The 19,836-nt window shown below is 42.9% G+C and overlaps 1 protein-coding gene across 2 annotated transcripts; it reads left to right on the top strand.

Moving 5' to 3' along the window:
• Nucleotides 1-935: 935 nt before the first annotated feature.
• Pyd (zonula occludens-like protein polychaetoid) lies at nucleotides 936-19,681 on the top strand. 2 transcript variants are annotated; one of them, XM_070669005.1, is made up of 17 exons: nucleotides 936-1,239; nucleotides 11,650-11,819; nucleotides 12,033-12,235; nucleotides 12,370-12,798; nucleotides 12,909-12,975; nucleotides 13,062-13,212; nucleotides 13,423-13,574; nucleotides 13,673-13,967; nucleotides 14,375-14,546; nucleotides 14,614-14,839; nucleotides 14,913-15,087; nucleotides 16,345-16,554; nucleotides 16,644-16,985; nucleotides 17,094-17,329; nucleotides 17,448-17,643; nucleotides 17,731-18,152; nucleotides 18,346-19,681. In XM_070669005.1, the coding sequence occupies exons 1-17, from the start codon at nucleotides 1,060-1,062 to the stop codon at nucleotides 18,347-18,349; spliced, it is 3,630 nt and encodes a 1,209-aa protein (XP_070525106.1). In that variant the 5' UTR covers nucleotides 936-1,059; the 3' UTR covers nucleotides 18,350-19,681. The 2 variants fall into 2 exon arrangements, with proteins under 2 accessions (XP_070525106.1, XP_070525107.1); XM_070669006.1 differs by lacking the exon at nucleotides 936-1,239 and adding an exon at nucleotides 9,615-9,931.
• Nucleotides 19,682-19,836: the final 155 nt, after the last annotated feature.

Raw genomic sequence — 19,836 nt, forward strand, 5'->3', positions numbered from 1 at the left:
TCGGTAGTTTCAGTTCCGGAGGAAGTACTTTGTCTTCATTCCTCGTGTATGCACGGAGCTCAATACGCGCGTCCTTTAACAGTGCATCCGGTGTAACCGATATCAATGCGGTGAGAAGTGAGATGACCTCATTAATCAAGAATCATGGTAAACGCAATCTTTTGTCTTACGTAAAAGACCTTCGAAGATACCGCTGTGAAAGAAAGAAACGAAAGAAATGAGACGCGGCGGGTGAGAAAAATCATTTTCACGTAAAAAAAAAAAAAAATCTATGATTAGAATAAATATATACGCCTGCGCGAAATAGAATATTTCTTCCGCGATATTTTCTTGTATAAGATAAACCACGAAAGAAGGGAGTAAATTGCGATTTTAAGTAAGCGCGGTATCTCGGACGGTTCGGGAAGCAAAGTGTGCGCGGATGGAAAAACTCTGCTTGCCGTTACCGTATTTTTTGATAAGAAAAAAAAAAATCACTGAAATAATATCCATCGCGGAGAATCTCGCGGGAACAAAAGTCGCGCGTTGAAGGGAACGAGAAGCCGAGAGATTATCCGGCCGTGAAACTCAATTTGCCAGCTGGCGAGCTAACGCCGAGCGCCTAACGCGGCGGACTCTTTTCGCGTCACGGAAGCGGCGGCGAACGTGCGGGGCTTCGCGCGATCGATCCGATCGAACGCAGTGCGGATCTCGGGGAATATCACGGAGGGATTCCGAGCAGGTTGCCGATCTGGCTTGTAACGCCGCGTGCCGACGATAAGCCATGAACCGCCCCCGTCGCACATGGCGCATCGCGATGAGTAACACCATGGGCTTTCGCGTAAACGCGCGAGCCGCTGCGGCTTAGTGATTTGTCGCGCATCGAGTGCACCGAACACAGCGGGCGTAATTTTCCCGCGAGCTCGTCGATCACCCTCCATCCGCATAGATCACTCTCGACGCGCGAACAAACCTCACGCAATCAGTTACGCGCGCTATCTTAATACGCGGATAACAGCCCGCGATAATGACCGCCGTCCCGGCGGCGTTCGAGTGAGGCTGGTCCATCGGATCGTCAGGATGAAGATATTCCGCAGGATCTTCAAAAGTAAAAAGAAGAAGCACGTTGTGAACAAAAAGAGGCGGACTACGTCGAAAACGAGAAACGCGAGTGGAACGCGCGACGCGCATTTGCTGAAGGATGATTTCCTCTTCGGCGCCGGAACCCGCCGCTCGAAAGTGCACCGGCGTAAACACAAGGTATGTGCGAGAAACCGGAGGACCGAGTTATCCACAACGTCAGCGGCTAAGTCAGCGCATTAGTTACACCGGTGGGTGTCAGTTATAAACGACGTTTATCCGGTCTTGCGACACCGCGAGCCGGAGCGAGGAAAACGCATTTCCCCGCGGGTCGGGGATTCAGGTCTCGCTCTGAAAATCGCCGGGCGCTTTGTAAATATCTCGCGAGAGCAAGCGTCGAGATAGTAAAATTCCTCCCGTGTAGATCTATTGCCGACTTTGCGGTAAACCGAGGCGTTCGTGAAACGGTGCGGTTTGTGCGACAGCGTCCACGCATCGATGTCGCAATGCACGTATGTATGTACCTACGTGCGTGCGTAGCGTTGCGTGAATCGGAGACTGTCCAGCTATTTTTTTTTCGCGGCGTTCCTATTCTTTTCCGTTATATCCGCTGTTTGCCCTACCGTTATTGAGAGGAACATGCCTCCTCCATTAATACGCGCTCACTCGTGACACATTTACCTGATCGCATTCCGTAGTGTGCAGTTCCACGTTCAACCTTCACCCCCAAGTGTACGATATTTAACGGATTTGCGGCTAAATGCGGTATCTCGTCCACTTCTTAGCGCAAGGCCGGTACTTATCTTGGAAAACGAGGCGAAATGAGGTTCGGATAGCCACGCTTGGCGCTAAGTGTTGCGGCGAAAATATACCAGTCGTTCTTTTCTATGTTTGCGATACGTTTGCGCGTGTCAGAACGGACCCGCGGCTGTAATTTCACGGGAAGTGACCGCATAATCTGACGCACACGAAGCAGCTAGACGTGTATTCGCATTCTGGATTGCACGGCAATTATCGTCCGCCAGTTTCATTCGCCCTTCCCTTCTGTGGAATAGTCTAAAACGCACTGCGAGCGTATCTCTGCGTAAAGAGAGCAGGAAATCATAAAAAAGAGCCGCGATTCCGGCCTGATCTGTCTCCTTTTCGTCACGATTTGAATATGAATATTATTACGCGACAGAAAAAAAAAAAAAGCCACACCAGTAATTGAGTTTTGTGGGTTAATCATTTAATATATGTAGACCCCATAAAGAGAAATTAGAATAGAAAAAGATACGAAGGCATGGCATTAGTATTAACAGAATATTTCTGACGTATCTCAACAGATCTGGAATATGCATTTTGCATTTCGCGACTTTCCATCGTCGCCGCAATAATTATTGCACTTTTACCTTATTAACACTTTCGACACCGCTTCGTTTCTCTATCAAAGATTTGCGTACAGTAAAAAAAAAAATTCCCGACGGGATTTAAAGAAAATAATAAGAAATGTTTCATTAAAAAAATTTTATTTGTAAAATTACAATACAGAAAAAAGATGTACATTTGGGTTTTTTTTTTCTTTCTTTTTTCTTTCTTTCTTGCAGTAATGTATCGGCATTTAAATTTTTGTGACTCTGCATTTTTTTATTTTTAGACGTAGAATTTTGAGTGCTAATCTTTGTTAGCCTGCTTCCATTCTTACGCGCTCTTTCAGAAGTTCGGAGCTAGAGATTATTTAAAAAAAAAAAATCCCAGGAATAAGGTGCGGGAAGGGGGATTCTCTATTGACGTGTCATCCCTACTTACCTGCACAATGATCGCGGTCGCGTTGGCTAGCGTACGTTGCCAATCGCATTAAATGCGCAGGTAAACGAACGGACAAGTGAAAATGCGGAGAGGTCAGCGTGACAGCCATACAACGTGGCACAGAATCTCCCAGCTCGATAAAGATTCCATATCGCAGCTTTAAGCTTTCCTGCGACGAGTGCGCAGCTAAATTAATTTTACTCTATCGCGCAATTAACAAAATTAAATTAACATCGCCGCAAAGATCTTTCTCTTTAAATAAGTCTGAAACAATAATCGTACAAAAATTATAACAATGTATTTTTTTATTTTTTTTCTGTTTTGACAATCTTATCCTTTGAGGAAATACCCTTTTTCACGTCGCTTGCAGAGAGAGAGTCGGTTTATGTAATTCGCACTTAGATCACTCGAAAAAGTAAAAATTGTACGAGCGTAGCGGACGCAAGGCGTGAAATTGCGCGTCTAATTACAAGCGGGGCAATCAGCAGCTCATTATTCTACTCCGCGTTCTTTCGCATTATTAAAATACAGTTATCCAAGTGGATGCGGAGCACCCGGTATAGGAGAGATCTTCAAATACGCACCACGCCCTCGTGTCGCCTTATCTTTCGTCCGGCTGCTAAGGTTGAAGCCGGCTACCTGCCGCCTTGCGGCAGGTACCTAGATCTACCTGGGTCGCGCGCATTCCACAGGAAATGTCCTCAAGATTGGTCGGAGGCCGAAGTTGGCGATAGGTTTTTGCCCGCGGGAGTTGACGAAAGGTGTTCCTTTTTGCCGATGACGTTGCGTCTTGGCAAATCGAGCGTGGCCAGTAGTCGTCGTCGCCGCCGCGACTTTCATCGCTCTTGCATTTCACGCGCGCGTGTATTCGCTCGCGAGCGGAATGTCGCGATTAGGGCCGCACCGGTCGTAACCGATTTTTCAAATTGCGCTACGTCGAATTTTTATGTCTGTTACGTAACGGCTTCGAGCAGTCGGGGTCGACGGAAACTCGACCGAGCTAGGCCTAATATCTGAACTCGTTAACGTTCGATCTCGCCTGTCTGTGCCGATTCCATTGGCAGCTGACGCAGCCGATTGTTCTAAAGCGATCGGTAATGATTCTGGGATCCGGTTTTCCTTCTGCCACCGACACGACGCGCGGCAGAATTTTTCTGGATGCTTGAATCATGCGCTGGTCGCGCACGTATCCATGAACGTTGTGCATTCCTAAACATTTTCTCGCGACTGCAAGGCTGCCGTTCGCGACGCCTGGGTTACTTCATATTTAATCTCACTGTTCAAGGTCTCCTCGCGTTACTTCTGCAGAGATCTTCATTGTCCGGATAACTGCGCTATCTTGTACCCGCGACTTCGTACAGAATAATCCACTTAACGTTATCGCCTTGATCGCTTTTCGATACAACCTCGGGGATGTCTCCCTTCGTCCTGAACGTGTTAAACGAAATTGTATAGTTTTGTGCAATTTTTTTTTTTTGGTCAAAATCCCGGGGCAGGTATTTCCGAGCGATCTGCCATTTCATCGAAGCTCTTTCGAAACAGCTCGAGCTCGTAAGCAAAAAACTCGCGCAGGACGAGCGGATAACGTCTCTCGCATTCCTCGCTTCACGCGGTGCGATTCATATTCACGTCGACACGGTCGAAAAGTGGTACGGGCGGCCCCTCCGTCAGGATTTTCCCTTTCGAGTCCGTTATCCGGACGTGCGGATCCAGTGCGAATCAGATTCATACGTAATGAGACGCGCGCTGTGGGAAACGGGCGCGATTTTTCTCATCGGCACGAAGCGCGCGAGGTGTAATCTACGCCGATCGCGGGGGCACGATTTGTTTCAGCGATCTTGCCGTGAGTGACTCCGTCACGGGTCTATGGAACTTTACGAATCGTTAGGCGGGTCGAATCGTTTTCCGATCGCTCCGAACAGTCCAAACAAATGCGGCTCTCGCCGCGTAAGAACGGCTTTCTTTCTGAAAACGCGAGCGGCTCCGCTCGGTGGAGAACGAGAGTGAATTCGAGACGACGTAATATTTACGGCGCGGTATCGCGAGTTTACGCACCGGCACGCACCCTGCGCACCTGCACGTGTGTGCAAACTAGTTTTACAAATTTAATCCGGTCTGAAACGCAGAGAGAAATATTGTAAACGGCGTGGAAAGTAAGGTTTGATTAATGCGAAGCTTTTATCACGGAAAGCTCGGACGTTCCGAGACGGTTCTATCGGACCTCGGACAGTAGTTTCTTGTCCGTGATGTATCGTAAGAAAGTGAAGAGCGAGACTCGAGCCTCGGTCTCTCTCATTCTCTTACCATAGAAATGTCATTATTAATCTCATAAATCTATCGGCCACTCTGCGCTTAGCGTCTTGCACTGGCCGGTCTTTGAACCGGCCATATGGCGTCAGAGCCACACATTTCTTCCATCACACGTTTTTCTGACCGTTCAAGGTCAACTTTCATTCCGTTTATGGAATCGTAAGCTTCGCTCTTTTCAGCTGCATCTCCCCGGGCTTTCTATATTTAATGAAGCGTCTAAATATTAAAATGCCGCTGGTAGAGAGGAGAGAGAAAAAAAAAAGAAAAGAGTTGGTAATAAGACATAGAAAGTTTAAACCGATCTCTCATAACTCATCGCTCCAGTTCAACATAGAGATATCAAAGCGATAGTTAAAAAAAAAAAAGAAAAAAAAAATTTTCATGACCTACGGAATAATATTTCAGCGTGAATATTAGCGAAATTTTTTTACGCCGGCGATTTATTTGAAATGCATTTCCACACCGAGATTTGAAATACGATTTTCTCGAACGAAGGCTAATATTTTTATGCCTCATCCCGAACCAAGTCCGGACTTAGGGATTCGAACGTCTCGTCTGACGTCGGTCTTTTTCATGCAGTCGCGTTTTTTGCCATCTCCACCTCGCGCAGTCGCCTCTCTCCCGTCCCCGCGAAATCCCGAATATACATACGGCGTCCGATTTAATTGAAAGCGCGGAAAGCGCAATTATATACGGCAGAGAAACGTTACGGCGGGGTCTCGTATCGCCCGGCCGGATCCTCGCCGGCGATTTTGCCGTCGACGATCCCGCCCGGTTCTCGCGGTGGTGCTCGCGCGGGACAAAGAATAGAGAAACGGAAAGCGGATACCTAGGCCGCGACAAGCAGAATTCCAGCTGGTGTAAGGTGTGTCATATTCCAGTTAATGTCTCATAGCCTGGGCCCCGCGTGCGTACACGCTCGTACACACGCGCCCACACGCTCACCCATGGGCTCACAACGCTCGTCCCCGACAATACCCATGAGCTCACACGGATAGGTGAACACACATGCAAAAGGGTAAGATGTTGAAGCCGACCTCTACCTGTAGTCTTGCCAACTAAGCGAACCGACCAGGCAAAACCGGTGTCGGCACGCTCTCGAGCCCGGCCCTCCCCTTCGCCCTTCTCGCCACTCTCTTTCCACCCTCCTCTTCTATCACTCCCATTTCCCGCTCTCTTTCTCCCTCGAACTCTCGCACTCCGTTCTTGTGTGTTAAACACCGCCGTCGCCGCTCCGTCCTTCTGCGTCCCTGCAGTCCTCGGCCGATTCTACCTCGGCCAGTCGACCTGGCGATAGAGAAACCGAACGCGTTTGTCGCCAGGATCTCTCTTTCTTTCTACCTCGCGTCTGGCGAAAGGGACCCTCGTTGTACGTCGGTGCTGGTTTCCGTTTCCGAAATCGCGATCTCAGTTTTTCGACGGCGGTGAGAGGTAAACGGTCGAATCTCGAGAGGGTAACGCGAAGGCGGACCTACTCCACTCCGCTGGATCGCCGTACGCACGCGAAGGCCGTGTGCACGCGCGTGAGACACGGGATGTGCTGCAGCTGCGTCCGCGGAACGTGGTGGTGAAGCGTGATACGTGCGCGTGTGCGATCCGCAATGTGGACAGGGTGCCGATACATATCGGTATCGCGTACGTGAGATCATCGAGGTATCACCGGAGCACGTTACTCGCCGATCGATTCAGCATTGCGTTTTCGTTACGGTCGGCCTGTCGCGCGCGGTTGATTCACGAGTCTCGGAGAACGGTCCTCCGCTCCGAAGCGCGAGACGCTGAAGGTGCGAAGCCGATCGCGATCTTAGGAGAGACCGGAACTCTCGCGGTCTCGGGAGGCTCGTTAACTCCGACCGGATGCAGAGCCGTGATTTTTTTTTTTTTTTACCAAATTCAGAGACGAGCTCCGCGTCTTCCAAAGCTGGGCGATGCGATCGCGTCGATCGCAACGGGATAAACGTGGATCGGCCAGCTAGACGAAGACGAGCGGAGGCCATTCGATCGGCGATTTAAATCGCGGTCCGGTTTAGGCGGCTTCGTTTCGGACGACCGTGGTGCGGGTAGCCGCTCGGTTGGGAACCTGTTTTTCTGTCGACGGCCTTCAGCGAGTTTTTGGAAATGCGCTTCCGGTCGGCAGCGGCGGCGCGGAGCGCGGTGTATTTCTGTGCCGCGTGAGGGAGAAGCGAACGAGAAGTTCCTCGAGACTTCTCGGGAAAGGGACGTCATAATTATATATACGCTCTCGTTACGGGAATTATTACGCCTGGGAATTTCTTCGCGTTTACATCGCGTTACATCGACGTATCCAGCAATCGAGGCCGATGTTCGCCATTTTATTCAGATCGAGACGATTATCTAATTGCCTCGGCGTATCCTCTCCCTAGCGTGGAATTATTCCCGTTTCGTAATATCAGTGGAACTCACTGAGTAGCAAAGTTTGTCTAGCACGAAAAGGAAGAATTCCAGAATTCCGCGGCTTTACGTAGAATCCACAGATAAGAGCGACGATTTTCGGCACAATGCATCGCGAGCCTCTGCGTTAATTGCGTGCGAAGTGGAGGAGTATATTCTTTAGTTAAACAATTGTTTTTTTCGATCGATAGGACTTTTCTTCGAAAAAAGAAAAAAAAAAGAGAAAGAAAAAAAAGAAAAGAAATCTCCGTGAGTAAAAGAAGGGAACGTTATTTTGAATCGTGGGAATAGAGGCGAAGTAATTGACTTGAGAAGCCTCTCGCGATTGGAATGTGCATTCAATGCGGTCGATGGTTTCCTTCCCTCGATTGAGGACGACAATGATCAATGAAATAAAGGAAAGGTGGCATTCTGAATCTCAATGAGCTAAAAGGTGCACCGAGTCGCTGTCAAAACATCGCGCGGAATAAATTTTCATTAAAATCGAGTGTAAAAATAACTACGCGAACAAAATGCACCTTTAAGAATATCCCTACAAAAGCATTAACAAAAAAACTAATTTGCTCGAGTATTCTTGTCGCTTAGCAAAATTTACACCTTCTATTTTAAATTAAAAAATTACTGTTTGAGTAAAAAAAAAAATTATAATACAAACGCAATTTTCTTTTTCTAAGATAAATTAAGCGTCCGCGCGTGTAATCGTTTTATTAATTAGAACTAAAACGAGTCCCCGCGAGAGGAAATCCAATTCCCCGAAGAGCTAGAAATATCAGTGGGAACCGGCAGAAAATTTCGCATCAAATTTAGCTCCGACTCGAGATGGGAGGCGAATCCCGCCTTTACGCAGCCTTCGGGATCGCCGAAGGGAATTGATTCGAGGTCCGCGTGGTCTCCCCCGAACGAAATCGAGCGCTTCACGGTACGTCGCGTCCGAAGCCCGGCGTGCGAGGGAAGAAAAAGAGGCGTGCGCGAACGGAACGACGAGGCTTGGGCCGTGTCGTGAAGTCGTGGCTGCGTGACCGAGCAAGGCGAACGGGAGCCCGAGCCTCTCGCGCGTAGAGAACGGCGCGAGAACGAGGAAGGGAAATTCGCGACGACGACGACGACGGTGAAAAACGGGTCAGTCGCGAATCTCGGGACCGCGCGGTGGTCCATCGTCCGCGAGCGAAGTCGAAATTCGTGACGAGCGTGTGCCATCTCGGCTGGCGAACGCCGAGTGCAGCTTATCCGCGCGAGGAAAGCCGCATTTCTTCGACTGGGATTGAGGTGGTCACGAACGAAGTCGGGGAAAGAGAGAGGCGTGCATGGCATTCGGAGAAATCGCCAAGTATTTGCATACCCGCCGGTTGCGGAGTCAATTCTGAAAAATTAACGTTTACACTTGGCTCGCGGCGAAACCACGTATTAAGGGCGTTTTCTCCCAAAGCCGTGACCCGCCGCCACTCAGTCCACGTGTTCGAAATGTGTCCCTAGCGATTTTCTTAAAGCGCGAGGCTTCGAGGGACCGTACCCGTGGCAAGCGGAATTCTTCCTCTCCACGCTATACCCTCGCGAGCCAACGTAGGTAGGTTCTCGTCGATATTACGAAACGGTGCGAATAATCTCGCGCGGAGAGATGAGTAGGAGGCAACGTCCACGTTCCTCGTACGACCAGGCTTTAATAACGAAATCTGGAAGACTGCGAACATCTGTTTCGATTGTCGGTCATTAGTGTTGCGCAACGTCTCGAGCGAGAGCGGCGGAAAGGTAATATCGCGCAAATTGGTCCCCGCAGATTCCGGAGCAGCTTCTTCAAGATTACTTTCCAAAGGGAGACGTCAAGAGTCGACCGCTGACCACGTCGAGTGTGCTCGATTGTCGGACGTGTTTTATCCGGTGGAAAAACGTGGATGGTCGCCGTGCATTTTTCTACTTTGCGGGCAGAAAAACTCTTGGAACGCGGCGGCCGCCTTTGCGCAAGAGTTGTGCCAGCGATCGGCCGGCGATCGCGCGTTCACCAGGTCGTGTAACGATGCGATCGCGGCAGAGTTTTCCGCGACGCGAAACCGATCCCACGTGGCTCTCCGCATGAAAGCGCGAACGGCAGGAGATGCTTGAGGGATCGCGGATGATCGGCGGAAGTGCGCGAGGGAGCGGCCCGTGAGAGAATCGTCCTGGTGGCTCGCGAAAGGACAAGCAGCGTCTTTATCGCGGCGGGAGGATGGACAGGGGTGATAACAACGTCGGCGGTGGAAGTGGCGGAAGCGGCGGTGGTAACGGCGGCATCGGCGTGGGCTGTCACGTGGGAAATTCCGGATCCCCGCCGAACTCCACCTCGTCGACCCATGGCACGATGCACAACTCCTCCGGCGGGTTCGACGGCCAGGTAGCGCATCCCGAGATCTTTAACTCCGATAGGGAAAGGCCGTGCAAACATTCGCACGGTCGTATCTTGTCCTCGAGTGATCCCAGCGAACAGAATCCCAACCGATCCCGAAGTCGCAACCTTATCCTGCCGGGATCGATAATCGATGCTTTAATTAAAAAATTGTCCCTCGAGTCGCATCGGTGCCTACTCGTAGAACGTCTCCACGTATCTTCGCGCTTAAATCCGTTAAGCGGAGACACGAAATATGCCTATATAAATTATTGCAAGTGATAGTCGCGTGCGTCGTGATTTTGGTATTTATCGCGGCGTCATCACGTCGCGACGTAACGGGAATGTTTATTAAAATCCATTTCCTTTCTTTGTCTCGCTGTTATTGTTTCCATTCAAGCCTATCCTGCGCAAGATACCGTGGCTGATCTAATACAGCCCCGGAGATATCTTCTCTACGCGTCACGTTCGTGAGAGCGATAACTCCACCATTTGATACGGAGTATTGGATTATTATTCGTCGACTGCTTTCCCGCGCGGAATAAGAACTCTAGTAACACGTGCTCTCGAGTGCGATTCACAAGTCTGTCAGAGTTAAATTTATCGCGGCGAGTTGCGGGACTCGAGGCGCGTTTCAACGACGAAACGCCCTGGTAACGCACGGTTCATTGTTACCACCTCGCTTAAATTAATCTAATTATCGTGTTTCGGGCGCTCGATGCCCGAATGATGATTATCGTTAATTAGCCCGGCGCGCATTTCGACGAAAACACGCCGCGGAGCTAGAGATACACGCCGCTCCGCGGTATGTGTTTAATTGCGCTATTGTATTTCGCTTCCACGTGCGTGGAAAATGAATTATGGCCTTTAATTAGGCGATCCTGTCGTCTTCTAATCGCTGGTTAAACGTTGTCTCGTCACGTGCGTAGAAATAAAACGTTAATTCATTTGTATTACGGAATGTCATTAAGAAATGTCGCGCAGCTTTTATCTCGATCTCGGCGCAATTAAGTGGAACTCGGTGAATGTGAAAAAAATTAATTCTTGTTAATTCAGCCATTTCAGATTTGTCGCTATTATTCTTGGCGCAGAGATAACAATTTCACGGTATGACGTTCAACTACAGTCATCGAAACAAGATGATTTAAGATGCCATGCCGTGTGACACGAGCGTGTCTCGGTGTTTACACGATATTATCTTATTTAAATATACGATTCATAACACGCTTATCTCTTATTTGGCATTGTTAAGAGATGGCGTAAGAATGTGAAAGCGTGCCTTTCGGCGTAATATTATTATTATGATCATTTAATGATAGTATGTCAACTGACCATAGAGATTGTATCATTAGGCGTATCTGCAAAGATGTTTATATGACAGTAAATTAGCGAGAAACACATTGTCGGTGGGGTAATATTTGCGTGCATAATACTGATTGAATAAAGTAATATTTATGTCTTGTTAGTTATATCGTGCATCGTGAGGGATACATATAAGAATTAATTAGGGACCTACTTGATCAGTTTCGAACGAATCAGATGCGCGGCGATTTATTTAACATTAAACTTTTATAACGCGTAAAAGAATAATGATAACTTTTACATTTAACATTTTGCACAGTAAAATAAACGTGAGGAAATCATTTGGGAATATTTTAAGACAGCGAAAAAATTTCTCCCGTTGTTGGTAATTTTTTTTTTAATTATGTTTTCTCTTTTAATTTCAGACTGGTGACAGAGGATGGGAGATTCATCACGTTACAGTGACCAGAGTTCCCGGTTACGGGTTTGGAATAGCGGTGTCAGGAGGTCGCGATAATCCTCATTTTCTTAATGGCGATCCGGCGATCGCGATTTCCGATGTGCTCAAAGCTGGCCCGGCTGAGGGAAAATTACAGTAAATATACTAATTTGCCAAAGCAAAATAGCAAATTTTTTTTAAAGCATTTTATATGCATTGATTTTTATATGTATTTAGAAACTTTCCTCTTTTCGTAAAGTTTTTTTTAGTCTAGCAATTTAAGTGTAAGTAAAATTTAGTGTTCGCCGATTTTAATTTAATCTGCACGATTAACAACATCTTTATTGAGAGCGTATATATCGTTTATAGAGTGAACGATCGTATCATCTCTGCCAATGGAATATCATTGGAAGGCGCTGATTACGGAGCAGCCGTGCGGGTCCTGCGAGATTCCGGTTCTACCGTTTTATTAGTTGTTAAACGAAGAGCTTCCTCGAATTCGCCCGGTTGTTTAGGTGGCGGAGTACCCCAGAGTCATCGGCTCACACTCACGAGAAACAATAAAAAGGACGGTACGTAATTACACTGCGTGTAAGAATCTTCGAGCTTTGCAATTTAATTAATTTAATTTAATGCATTTTAATCTTTTGCTCAATCTTTTCGATGTGTGTAAAGCAAGATGTAACGGTCTCGTCTCGATTTCTAGACTTCGGTATCGTACTGGGATGTCGATTGTACGTGAAGGAGGTTACGCGAGAGAACATTGGAGTGAAAACCGGGGACGTGTTAACCCGAATAGGCAGCGTCGCCGCCGACAATATGAGTCTGAAGGAAGCTAGAAAGCTAATGGACCAATGCAAAGACCGACTCTCGATTGTAATTACGCGGGATAGTTCGTGTTGCCATGTTCAGCAGCAAAGTAAAGGGGATAGCGGTGAATACTTGTCGGGCGCAAGTTACAGTAGTCAGAATTTATACGTTCCGCCACCCACGAGGCAGCCTTTGGAGGACAAGAGTAACCTTGTGCCAAGGGGTCGCTCGCGGGGTCCACTGATGGACGTGTCTTTGAGCCAGTTGGATCTGCCAGCTACGCCTACCGTAGATCCCCCCAGACCACCTCCGCCGAGACCAGAAGGTACGTAAAAATATATTTCTACTTTAATATAAAGCTTTAAATAAAGGTGTAACGAATACAGACGTATATATATTACTACGTACTGTTTTTAAACTAATCTCTGTTTGTAGATTATTATAGTACGCGTAGACAATTGTACGATGAAGATTCAGTTTCGCCTCGAACGAAACAACCCATGTGAGTAGATAAAGTTTTTTTTTTTTACACAGTCTTTTGCCGTCAATTAATATGCAATATTGATTTGCGATCTTATATATGTGCAGACCAGATCCTCGGTTCATTACGTTCCAAAAGGAAGGATCCGTAGGCGTGAGATTAAGCGGTGGTAATGAAACAGGTGTTTTTGTAACTGCAGTTCAAGCAGGAAGTCCCGCATCGCTTCAGGGCCTTCAGCCCGGGGATAAAATTTTAAAGGTAGTCACATAATTACGTTAAATGTATTAATAATATTATTGCATGATATTACCACTTATTTTATATTTAAATATAAAATTGATTCTTATTCAAGACTATAAAGGTTATCTTAAATTTAATTTAAATTTGAAAATGTAGAAAATATGTATTTAGATATAATTTTAATTTATTATTTCTGATAAATTAAAAAAAAAAATAAATTTGTGACAGATAAATGATATGGATATGAAGGAGGTCACGAGAGAAGAAGCCGTACTATTTCTTCTTAGCTTACAAGAACAAATAGATCTTATTGTGCAACATCGACGTCAAGAATATGATCAAATCGTTGCGTCTGGCAGAGGTGATTCTTTCCACATAAAGTAAGTAAAACTTACAATAAATTTGGCGATATTGTGATGATAAATTGTAGATTCTAAAGGATTATGTAACTGATAATATATTTTTATCAAATACATAGAACTCACTTTCATTATGAGCAACCTCAAAAAGGAGAGATGAGTTTTCGTAGTGGCGACGTTTTTCACGTCGTGGACACTCTTCACAATGGTGTCGTAGGCTCTTGGCAGGTTTTCCGAATTGGACGAAACAATCAAGAGGTACAGAAAGGCATAATTCCCAATAAGGCCCGCGCAGAAGAACTTGCAACCGCTCAGTTCAACGCGACGAAGAAAGAGATGAGCGCAAGCGAGAGCAGAGGTAGCTTCTTCAGGAGAAGAAGGAATAGTCACAGACGCTCGAAATCATTGGGAAGGGTAAGCAACAAATTTTTTTAATACTACTAGAAAAAATTATGCGCGTGCTACTCGCGCGTTGTTTTTAAGAGATTCCAATTCGCGCGCGTCATTACATTCGGGCACATTTTAATTATCGCGGCAATTTTTTATGATTAAAATTAAGAAACATTACGAACGATTGACTGTTGTCGTAAAATTTGTACTCTTAATATTTGTAGCGTTACTTACTTTCGCCGCGTACTTTCGTCGACACTTATTCGAATGCGACACTCGACGTTCGAGCATGTTTTCTCACTATTCCGAGCTCAACAATTTTTTTTTAATAGAATTTTATTTTTTAATGTCGTAAGCAACTAATCAAAAATATTAAATTGCTCTGTACTTATATTAATTATTTTAATTATTATGTCTTTTTATTTTTTAAGGATCATTGGGACGATGTAGTGTTTTCCGATAGCGTTAGCAAGTTTCCGGCTTACGAACGCGTGATTTTAAGACATCCCGGATTTGTTAGACCCGTCGTTCTTTTCGGACCTGTGGCTGATCTTGCAAGAGAAAAACTTCTCAAGGATTTTCCTGATAAGTTTACTTCGCCACGTGAGTGAACGATATAATTAAATATGATACTTTTAGAATAGTTACTAAAGATTGAATTATTTTATAGAAATGGAAAGTCAAATGGAGGATGGTACTGGAAAAAATACTAAAACATCCGGTATTATTCGTCTAAGCGCTATCAGAGAGGTGATGGACAGGGGTAAACACGCGCTGCTGGACATTACTCCAAATGCCGTGGATCGCTTAAATTACGCTCAGTTTTATCCGATCGTAATTTTTCTAAAAGCCGAGACGAAGCAAGTTATTAAAGAAATGAGAGCCGGCATACCAAAGTAAGAACGAAAACGAAATATCTCTTACTTTCATTATTTGTCAAATTCTATATGTAACAATAAATTATTACAGATCAGCACATAAAAGCAGTAAAAAGCTTCTGGAGCAATGTCAAAAGCTTGATAAGATCTGGGGACATATATTTAGTGCGGTAATTACTCTCAATGCACCGGAAGCTTGGTACCGGAAGTTGAGAGAGCTTATCGATCGTCAGCAGCAAGGTTCGCTGTGGATGAGTCAAACTAAGGTAAAACAATTTGATACAACATATAAATTGTGTTAGAATGCGCGTGCTTTTTCTTTTATTTTATTTCAAGTATAAAAGATTTTGAAACAAAACTCTTGAGAAAAATATACTTTACTGTTGGAGTGGTTTTTGATTTCTCTTTTTCTTTTCTTGATCTTTGTATTTATTTTTTTTTTTATTTTTTATAAGTATCGCAAATACTCTTGTACGCTCCATTGTACGGCAATTTTCGGTATAATCTGGGTATGTTCATTGTAGCCAATATATAGCCGATACTGTCCGGTGTGGGACCTGTCGCATCCATCTATATACGCTCATACCCCACCGCCCGCTCTCCCATTTCCTTCGCTTCCTAATGATGTCTATTACGATGAAAATAAAAACCACGATGTGTTTCCGTTACATCATCATTCATCAATATCATCTCTTATGGGAAAATTTCCGCCAGTTCCGCAACCACCTCCAGGCGTCATCCGCGAGCAATTTTTCGGCTATATATAAAATTTTGCTTACTTTAGCCCTTTAACTGCAACATTTAGAATGTTTTGTTACTGACATGCAATATATATTAATTATTAAGAACTAAAGAAACTATTAAATTAACTCATTATTTAAATTGAATGGTGATAATAATAATTGAATCAATATATATTTTACTTGAAACAGTTAAAGGGTTAATTTTGCATGCTATGTGTGTGCACTCTTCTATTTTGCATGATTTATTAATGATCTATTTTCTTAAATTTATCAACTTAATTTAAAACTGCCAATGTTGATTGATGCATGAGAAAATAAAGTATTTTTACAATTTTATTATAATGTATTTAAAAAAGAAAAATTTAGTGACTTTAAATATCTAAATACTTTACTAATTAAAATATAACTTTAAAAAATTTAACTGTTAAATTAAAAAAAAAAAATTTTTATTATTAACATTTGCAAATACTTAATTTTCTTATGCAAGTTAAAAAAAAATTTTTTTTTTATTTTTTTTTTAAACGTGTTTTGCATAAAAATGCGTGTTATTATTTTCTACCTCACAACGATTGTACATTCCACTTGTTGGTTTTAAAACAGCATGATGCCAATTTAAATCAGCATAAAATTAATTTTAATGCTATATTCATATAAGTATAGTAATTCATTCAACGCACTTTATTGGTCATAATATATTCGATTAATTCATTGTTCATCGTTATTAATTCACATATGTATCGTTTTGTCTAACGTGATGTCCTCTGTGGTCTGCGCTCGTAGCCGGAAGAAGCTCTCTCGGATGACTTCCTATTCCCGATGACTTCTCGCCTCTCCTACGCTTCCTCTCCGGAAAGCGATCTGGAGCTGAGCCCAGCGCCCGTTATACCCGGCACATTAGGCCCACCGTCGCGATTAAAGAGTAGTTCTGATCCGAGTATCGCCACACAAGACGATACTACCGCGCCGCCACCATACTCGACAAATTATCAGGTAATGTACTTACAACAATTTATGCATTAAACTTGATTTACATAGAAATAAATAATCGTCTACAAGTAATAAGTTATTTGTTTCTATAGCAATCGTTCGAACAGCAGAAGAGAAGATCTCAAGGTGTAGGGGACAGCAAGTACGGGTTTTCCTTGTCTGGTCAAAGAAGCAATCAATCTGGTTCGCCGGAATATTTAGGCAGTTCTTTCGAGCCTAGATCTCCTCATCATAGTCCACCGGATCTTCCACCTCGAGTTGATCGAAATGCGAAGCCGATTAATCATACGCCGCGGGGAACGATAGGGCGATCTGCTCAGGAACGTCTGGGAGTGAATAAAACCGACTCAATTCTAGATATGGGGAATTACATTAATGCAACCCCTCACAAAGCAAATGCTACATCATCCCTCGAACGGGCACAACCGAAAGCGGTAAGCAATATTTCATTTTTTTTTTTTTTTTTTTTTTTTTTTTTACGTACGCATATTTGATCGAAGAGAAATAAGTATACATTTATGTATTTATACTGTTATATACAGGGAAGTTATGACAGCATGTCTTCGTACGATTCGTATAACAATACTAATGGGAACGCAAACTACGGAGTGGCGAATTTAAATACATCGACAGGTCGTTTGGGTCCGAATGTACCTGATGATCTCAAAAGCAGTAACATGCCAGCAAGAACGCATGATCCATACAGATTCACTAGGTCTACAGCTCAGCCTATTTCCACACATGACGCTCAAACACGAACCGATTATGCCAAATATAGGTAAATATTTAACATGCAATAAATTAATATACATTTTAAACTATTTAATATATTTTAAACTTTTTTATATGATTTATATATTTAAATAAAAATTACAAGATTTTTTTTTTTATCTTAGCCGATCTACTGACTACAAATCGATACCAGTTTCGCAAAATAAACCAGCTTATAAGCCGATTCCGCCCCCGAAGCCGAAAAATTACAGACCACCACAAACGTCACTTGGACAGGCGGATAATAACGGGAACGATGGAAATAATTCGTACCAACACTCAAAGAGTTATTCCATCGCTACATCGCATGTGCATAATGGGGTATTTATTTTATGCGTAATTATTCTGTACAGGTAATTATTTTTAAGATGTTTGCAATTTTATACTAATCTTTATCTTTATTTTTAGGTAGAAAACAATAGCAATGTGCAACGTAACAGCGGCCAATATTATTACAACATTCCACCACCCGGCCGTCACAACGATGGCAATATCGTGAATTCGCATCACAATCTAAGTCATCTTACGTCGCCGACGCACAGCCACAGCCTCAGTCATACACATTCTCACTCGAGTCCACCGGTAACCACCACGCATTCTCACAGCAACAGCACCGGTCAAATCAGTCTCGGTCTAACACATAATCGGAACAGCACGAATCACAATGGATATATGCACAGCAATAACCACGCTCCTTCAGGCTCGCTCTATCCCTCCGCTAATCCTGGACATAATAGAGAACCCAGCGGTCTAGATCTGGCTGGTAGTCGAGAGCAAAGAGGAAGCGCTTTCGAACTCTACCGAAAGCCGGTTCATCATTATAATATGAGGTGAGTAAAAGAAAAGAATTCGTATATAAAGGAATGTATATATTTAGTGAACGAACAACAAATGCGAACATTTTTTTGTTACTTAATGCACGATTGTAATTATAAACTCTGTTTTTTATTTTTCAGTGTTTTGAGTGTTTATTGAATGTTTCGACAAAAAGTAATTTAGTGGCAATATTGTTGTATGTTACAGTTAACGTGTATCCTGATGCAAGACTTATTATATTAGGATGAATTAACGAATCTCTATCGGAGTATGCAGAAGAATGAATCGTGCAATGTCGTAGATATAATTAAAAAAAACAATTTCGAAGTTATATTAACCAAGACATTATCACTATGCCTTCCAAAATGACAAAAACTTTAATTTTCGATTTTAACTTAAAACTTCGAAATATACCGACGGGCGAAGTGTTTTTAATCCTATAAAAAAAGTACTTAAATAATTGATACTCAAGGAACAAATTTTAAATATATTGCAAATAGTAACAATTTTTTTATGATAAAAAAGATAATATTAAAGATGATCTTTTTCGATATGTAAGAAATCTTACCATATTTTTATGTATATCATCTTCAATGATGGTACATAAAATACACGTTTGATAACATATGTTTAATAAGAATGATATAAAACAATTTTTAAAGACAAATAAAATATAAGTGCAATGTAACGTCACAATACTCAGTCGACTACACATCAAGTAAAGCCATTTTACAAAGTTGTAAAAAAAAAAACTTTAACATAAATATCCGTAACGAGTATTTGACAGTTATAATACTTACCGTTTATTCTTTAAGCAAATAATAGAAAACGCTTTTAATTTGTGCGACAAATATAATTACATTATTGACGTATGTGATAATGATTGATAAATTTTTATTGTTATTGAAGAAGTGCCTGGAGCGTGCCTGACTCCAAATTTTTGAAAAAAAATTATTTGTTTTATACAAGGAATAATTAGGAATTTTTATTAAGAAATGTTTTTTTGTTTCTAGTCGGGCACGCGCCAATCATTATTTATTGCGAACTATATTATGCGTCATTAATATTACACCAAATAGTTTTTTTTTTTTTTTTAGAATTAGGGTGAGGTATCATAAAGAGCTTATATTAATAATTAGCTTTCTTAAAACACAAATAATTTACGTCATCGTATACCAATACATTCTTGTATCACAAATTAAAGCGTAAACAAATTATATCGTTGTTAAGAAAGCACGACAGAGAGTAACGTTACATATACTGTTAAATGAAAAAATTAATACGTAAGTATGATTGTAAGTTTGATTATTACTGACGCGATTATTATTCATAAGTATTAAATTTATATGTACGCAATTTATTTTGCGTTACCATAGCAAAACTATAGAATTTATCTCATAAGAACTAATGTGATGTCTATGACAGTTTACGAGAAGCAAAATGACACTCGAACTAAAATAGACAAATGTTCAATGAATTCAACAGAATCTTACTTTTTTATCAAGAACGACTGTACGATTATATACAATTATTTACCCAATAATTCCAAGTTTATTTTTATTCAGTTTTTTTTTTTTTTTTTAACGTTAAGTATTACTTAATAACTAATTCACTGCTGATATTTGGAAATAATTTATTACGTTCTTTGCTGTCACTTCGCATTTTTTTGAGATAGTTTTTATATAAATAAAAAGAAAC

This window comes from Cardiocondyla obscurior, linkage group LG18 (genome assembly GCF_019399895.1).
Source record: "Cardiocondyla obscurior isolate alpha-2009 linkage group LG18, Cobs3.1, whole genome shotgun sequence".
Lineage (NCBI taxonomy): Eukaryota > Metazoa > Arthropoda > Insecta > Hymenoptera > Formicidae > Cardiocondyla > Cardiocondyla obscurior.

Coding starts and splice junctions, on each gene's coding strand:
- Pyd (XM_070669005.1), top strand. CDS start 1,060: ATGAAGATATTCCGCAGGATCTTCAAAAGTAAAAAGAAGAAGCACGTT. Junction 12,976..13,061: donor CCTCGAACGAAACAACCCAT/GTGAGTAGATAA, acceptor ATATATGTGCAG/ACCAGATCCTCGGTTCATTA. Junction 17,330..17,447: donor ACCGATTATGCCAAATATAG/GTAAATATTTAA, acceptor TTTTTATCTTAG/CCGATCTACTGACTACAAAT.